The sequence below is a fragment of the Anolis carolinensis genome, chromosome 1 (genome assembly GCF_035594765.1).
Source record: "Anolis carolinensis isolate JA03-04 chromosome 1, rAnoCar3.1.pri, whole genome shotgun sequence".
NCBI classification, from domain to species: Eukaryota; Metazoa; Chordata; class Lepidosauria; order Squamata; family Dactyloidae; genus Anolis; species Anolis carolinensis.
This window is the reverse complement of record NC_085841.1, coordinates 66,711,478-66,718,020: the sequence shown is the minus strand read 5'-3', so window position 1 is coordinate 66,718,020 and position 6,543 is coordinate 66,711,478. Positions and strand designations below refer to the sequence as shown.

The window sequence follows — 6,543 nt, the reverse complement described above, 5'->3', positions numbered from 1 at the left end:
TAAATGGAATTACCTCATCTGTAGACTCATCTGAGACTTCTTCCAGGCTGGCATTCTCTGCTGCCGGCTGGTAATTAAAAGAGGGATGGAAATGTCATGAAGACACTGGATAAAACGTGGAGACAATTAAAGCGCATATCAAACATGCAGAAATCATTTTGATCCATTATTATGTATAATTTTCGAAGCTTGATATGGAAGCAGTTTTATTCATAGACTCCTAGGGCTAGAAGATGTCCCAAGGGCCATCCAGTCCTTACCATGCCACAAATACACAATCAATACCCTCTCAGCCCTTGTTTAAAAACCTCCAAACAAATAGTGAAAGTAACACAGAATGGATAGTGTTGAGAGACAAAGCATTATGGTGAATAGAGTACTACCATGGATTTCACAATGGCCTGGGTTTTAATTTTAGCCCTTAGCTATTTAAACATTAATTCTACATGTGTAGTCCATATATTGTTGTCTTACATCCTAAACTACCTTACACATGATTGTGAGGATATCCCCTCGTACATTGCTCCAAGGTCTGTGCTTGAAGTGCAGGATAGAAACAAGATAAATAGGGTTAAATAAAATAATATGGATGTTATCAATTTCCTAATTTGAAATCCTACCAGTTTGGATAGGATTTGTTTCTCAAGAAGGGAAGCATTGTCTTTATTACATAAGAGCATGGTGAATCAATTTTAAATGTTTTATCTTATATTTTTAAACACAAAAACGTAACAAAAATTGTGGGTACCTGACACTGTAATCATGAGACAGCAATTGTCCCTTTCCTCTTATACAAAGGAATGTCCTGACATTAAGTCCAGTCGTGACTGACTCTGGGGGTTGGTGCTCATCTCCATTTCTAAGCCGAAGAGCCGGCATTGTCCATAGACACCTCCAAGATCATGTGGCCGGCATGACTGCATGGAGTGCCATTACCTTCCCGCCGAAGCGGTACCTATTGATCTACTCACATTTGCATGTTTTCGAACTGCTAGGTTGGCAGGAGGTGGAGCTAACAGCGGGCGCTCATTCTGCTCCCGGGATTTGAACCTGGGACCTTTCGGTCCGCAAGTTCAGCAGCTCAGTGCTTTAACACACTTCGCCACTGGGGCTCCCAATATTAACATTCTTACTATATGTAATTTCTTTCAACATTCTTGTTTGAAAGTTTGGTAGATACCTGCATGTTTAATCAACTGGGAAACATTGGTATGATAAAATAGCATGGCAGCCTCATTGAATGACTGAAAGACCTCCAAGACACATTATAATCAACAGCTCCACTCGGGTTTTCCAGTCTTGGGGGCCATGGTTTCCTTGCTTAACTCTATCAATTTGTTCACTACTGTCAGACCCATATTGATAGCTAAAGAGGGACCTTACAATTTCAGTTTTGGTGACTCTACGATAATTTCTTTTGGGTGGTAGCCCCATGCACCACAACCTGTTCCCTGAGCACAGAGAGATTCATAATCATGAAGCCAGTCTGTGAAGCCTGCTCCCAGAACAAGAGGACAAGAACCTTAGCCCCATCCTAAACCTTTTGAGTCAATGGGTTTGCCAGGACTACATGCAGCAATGATTCTTTAGTATAACCCTTCAGGAATGTGATTCACCAAGGCAAACACAGCATGCTAGTTATATAGCTCATTTCGGGTTTAATAAACCTGTTGTTGCCACTTGCTCGCAAATTACAAAACTGTGTATGAGTGTGTGTGGCACCTGATAGGCACTCACAAAGCGATAGTACTCTTCATGTTGTTTTGAAAATCAGAAATATGCTGGCTTGTGCTCATTGAAGCTTACAGTCAGTGCATGGAGAATCTGGCCCTTAATTCATATCTGCTGGTATGCGCTCTTTAATTCTTTATTAGTCCCATACAGCATCAGCTGCCAAATATATGAAAGATGTATATCAGATTTGCATATAGGTCAGTGTAAATCTGTTGTCTATATGTTTGTTGGAACATATGTCCAACTATTTCAATGGGACTATGATCTTAGTATAATGTTTCTACTCATGCTAGTGAGGAAATAAAATAATTGCTAGCTTCCTTCTCTCTCAGAATGCAAGATTACTGAATGCTGGCTGAAGGTGAGGCGGGGAGAAAAACATATTCTAAACCTACAAAATGAACATTGAGAATGCCTCATGTTTCTAATATTATTTCAATGATTGAAAACATTCCCATTCTTCTAAAACTTACACAGTAGCCATTAATGTTCAGGCAGTGAGAGACAGAATTTTGAAATTGTCAAGGTACTTGAACAATGTTTGTTTTATAATGTTGGCAAATCAGAGAGAAGAACAATTAATTTTACACAAACTGTTTACCATATAAATGTATTAAAACAGTAAGTCTTCATTTTCCTATATTTAAGTGAGTGACACAGAAGAGAACCAGTCATCAGTTCCATGCTTACAGAGAGGGGAAAACACTTGTTGAAGAAGGAAATCAAATTATGAAATCTGGTTATCTACTATAGAAGGTGCTGCTTGTTTACTCTTAAGTAAATGAGATATTATTTTTATTATTATTTTACCCACACTTCCTTGTGGGCACTATTAAAATGCATATAACACACATACAACTGGGTTTCTGTCAGTTTTTCAGGTTGTATGGCCATGTTCCAGAAGCATTCTCTCCTGACGTTTCATCCACATCTACGACAGGCATCCTCAGAGGTTTCGAGGGTGCCTGCCATAGATGTGGGTGAAATGTTAGGAGAGAATGCTTCTGGAACATGGCCATACAGCCTGAAAAACCTACAGCAACTCAGTGATTCCGGCCATGAAAGCCTTTGACAACACACGTACAACTCTTTGTAATTCTGAGGACACATTTACATGGCACGTATCCACACACTCTATTAGATGTGATAGTATGAAATCAAACAGAAAATGTGCCTGGTAATATATGCCATATATACCACATAAATTAAGAATCCAAGCAACCTTGCAATCCTCTAACTCAGAGCTTTCCAAACATTTCATGTTGGTGACACGTACATAAATTGTTATTTCAAAATGTGTGAGGCCACAATCTATGAAAACCTTTCATCTTATATATTTTAAAAATATATGAGCTATTGGGTTGCTGTGAGTTTTCTGGGCTGTATGACCATGTTCCAGAAGCATTCTCTTCTGACATTTCACATGCATCTATGACAGGCATCCTCAGAGGTTGTGAGGTCAGTTGAAAACTGGGCAAGAGGGGTTTATATATCTGGAACGTCCAGGGTGGGGGAACGAACTCTTGTCTGTTTGAGGCAAGTGTTAATGTAGCAATTGGACACCTTGGTTAGCATTGAATGACTTTGCAGCTTCAAGGACTGGCTGCTTACTATTTGGGGGTTAGTAAGCAGCCTGTTTCCAACTTACAGTTCCCCAAACTACCTGTTTCTGACTTACAGTTCCCCAAAATGAACCTAAGATATTGGCAAGCTGGGAGGTGTCCAGAGAAGGGTGACCAAAATGGTCAAAGGCCTGGAAGCCTGTGAAGGGTGGTTTAAGGAGCTGGGTGTTGGTAGTTTGAAGAAAAGAGGGTTGGAAATAGAAAATTAGAAAAGAGAACATATTGAGGAGGGGAGGTAGCTTGTTTTCTGCTGCTCCAGAGCAATTGATTCAAACTATAGGAGAAGGGATTCCACTCATCCAGAAAAATGCCTGATGGTTTGACAGTCAAATATGCTGCCTCAGAGTGTGGTGGAGTCTTCTGGAGGTTTATAAGCAGAGGTTAGATACTAACTATTCATCAGAATCAATTTGGGTTGCTGTGAGTTTTCCGGGCTGTATAGCCATGTTTCAGAAGCATTCTTTTCTGATGTTCGCTTGCATCTATGGTAGGCATCCTCAGAGGTAATGAGGCATGTTGAAATCTAGTCAAGTGGGGTTTATCTATCTGTGGAATGATCAGGGTGGGATAAAGAACTCTTGTCTGTTTGAGGCAGGTGTGAATGTTTCAGTTGGCCACCTTGATTAGCATTGAATAGCCTCAAGCATTGAATAGCTTCAAGGTCTGGCTGCTTACTCCTGGGGGAGTCCTTTCTTAGGAGGTGTTAGCTGGCCCTGATTGTTTTCTGTTTTATATGGCTATAATGTTGTTAATTTTACTGATTTATGTTTTAATCCATGTTGATTGGGCATGTTCCTATGTGAACTGCCCTGAGTCTCTTTGGGGAGATGGAGGTGGGATACAAAAATAAAGTTATTATTATTATTATTATTATTATTATTATTATTATTATTATTAATGCTAATCAATGTGGTCAATTGCTACATTACAACCTTTGAGGATGCCTGCCATAGATGCAATCGAAACATCACGAGCGAATGCTTCTGGAACATGGCCATACAGCCTGGAAAACTCACAATGATTCTGACCATGAAAGCCTTCGACAACCCATATAAGAGTTATTGCTGATTTCACATAGACTGAGGTTTCTGGTTACATTCACACAACACGACCACATAATGCAACCAAGACACACAGTTTGGAAAGCTCTGCTCTTACAATCTCATCTAAGATTATTGGGTATTCAGAGACCACCTTCTTGTGATCCCATGGACAGCCCCTTTGAAGAGTGAACACAAAGATCTGGGGGCACAGGAGCAGGTTTTTTCAAATCAACTTGAAATTAGTGTTATTGTGCCTTCAGGTTATTTCAGACTTATGGTGGAGTTTCCCGAGGCTGGGAGTGTGTCACTCACCCAATGTCATCCACTTATATCCCTGGCTGAGCAAAAAAATGAACCCTGGTCTCTAGAGGTTTGGATCTGTGCAAAGCCAACTTTCTGTGAAGCACCACTAGCACTGTCCAATCCATCCTTTGCAGAAGGAGCCAGGCACAGAGCTGATGCAGAATTGCCGCACACTCAAGCCGCTTGCCTGGACTGCAAGGCACCAGAGCCACCTGTCCTGTCCAAGAAATCCTATCCACTCTTTTGGACACGTCCTAAGCATTCTAAGCATCTCTGAAAGCGCAGCCAGGAGGACTTCAGACCTCTTTCCCCTGCTTTCCAACAGAATCAACAAGTGGTTGCTTCTTCCACCTCAGAATGGGAAAGGAAGGACGATGGAAACACACGCTGTGTGACTGTGTGAATGTGATTTTTTATTCCCACCCAGCCACTCCATTTACACTCCGGTGAGCAAATGATCCCAGCGGTCCTCAGCCTTTGGTCCTCCAGGTGTTTGGGACTCTAACTCCCAACTGGAGGCACCACCAGGGCAGGCATGGGCCAACTTCGGCCCTCCAGGTGTTTTGGACTCCAACTCCCACAATTCCTAACAGCCTAACGGCTGTTAGGAATTGTGGGAGTTGAAGTCCAAAACACTTGGAGGGCTGAAGGTGGCCCATGCCTGCCTTAGGGAGAAAGGAAGCCCCGCGTGTCCTTTTCTGCGGGGCAGGAGCTCCGGGCTCACCTCCGTTTCCATGGGCTCCTCTTGGGCTTCTTCTTCCTCCTCCTCCACCTCTTTCACTTCGATCTTGTTCCATAGCTCCAGCAAGTGGGCGATGGGCATCTTCGGGAGACCGCTTCCTCTCTTCCCAGCAAAGACCGAAGCGGGCGAGATCGGCGAGGAGCCTGACCAGGACTGGAGGGGGGCGACCGGGGGCTTCCTCCTGGAAGGGCCACCAGCCGAAGAGAGCCGCAGGGGCTGCTAAAGGAGATGCGGTCGCGAAGAGAGGCAATGCACTTTCCTCTGACAGGCGACGAGCGGAGCAGCAGCAGTGCGCAAAGCCCACTCCCTTTCCCAGCGCCAGCCTTTGCTGTGCCTCTTAAAACCACCGCCTGATCCACTGATGGGAGAAAGTTGAGGATGCCACGGCGGGAGGCTGCTATAGCAACCGTATCCCGCTCCAGAGAGAGAGAGAGAGAGGGTTGCACTTGCTGCCTCCTGGGGAACTAGCGCTGGCAGCCCTTGCCGCAGACCAGAGAACTAAGAGATAGACCGAGTGTGCAGGGGAAGGGGCTTTACAGCAGAGTTGCCTTTTCAAGATGAAAGAAAGAAATGCGACCGCCCTTCCCCTGAACACACTCTCTCTCTCTCTTAGTTCTCTAGTCTGCGGCAAGGGCTGCCAGCGCCAGTTCCCAGCAGGTGCCCGACCACTCTGCAGAGCCCTAAAAGGCAGCACATGGGGTGGCTCCAGACTCAATGCCCAGCACTTTCAAACTTGTGTTGTGGAAGGCTTTCAAGGCTGGAATCATTGGGTTGCTGTGAGTTTTCCAGGCTTTATGGCTATGTTCCAGAAGCATTCTCTCCTAACCCATGGCAGGCATCCTCAGAGGTTGTGAGGTATATAGGAAACTTGGCAAGTGGGGTTTATATGTCTGTTGAATGTTCTGGGTGGGAAACAGGACTGCAGACTAACTCAACCAGAGAAGTCAGCCATAGCAGAACACTTGATGAGCCAACACAGCATATTATTTGAGAACACAGAAATGCTGGACCACTCTAACAACCACCATGTCAGACTACACAGAGAAGCCATTGAAATCCTCAAGTCAAATTCAACAGAAATGAGGAAACCATGAAAATG

At 43.9% G+C, this 6,543-nt stretch overlaps 1 protein-coding gene across 1 annotated transcript in view; it reads right to left on the bottom strand.

Annotated features, from left to right (window-relative positions):
• Positions 1-5,900, bottom strand: part of rps6ka2 (ribosomal protein S6 kinase A2) — a 282,808-nt gene extending 276,908 nt beyond the window's left edge. The window contains exons 1-2 of the mRNA XM_008124811.2: positions 5,427-5,900; positions 14-67 (exon numbers count right to left, since the gene is read on the bottom strand). Coding sequence (XP_008123018.2) covers positions 14-67; positions 5,427-5,525 — 153 coding nt within the window. The 5' untranslated portion in view covers positions 5,526-5,900. The remainder of the gene's footprint in view (positions 1-13; positions 68-5,426) is intronic.
• Between the last annotated feature and the right edge of the window lie 643 nt (positions 5,901-6,543).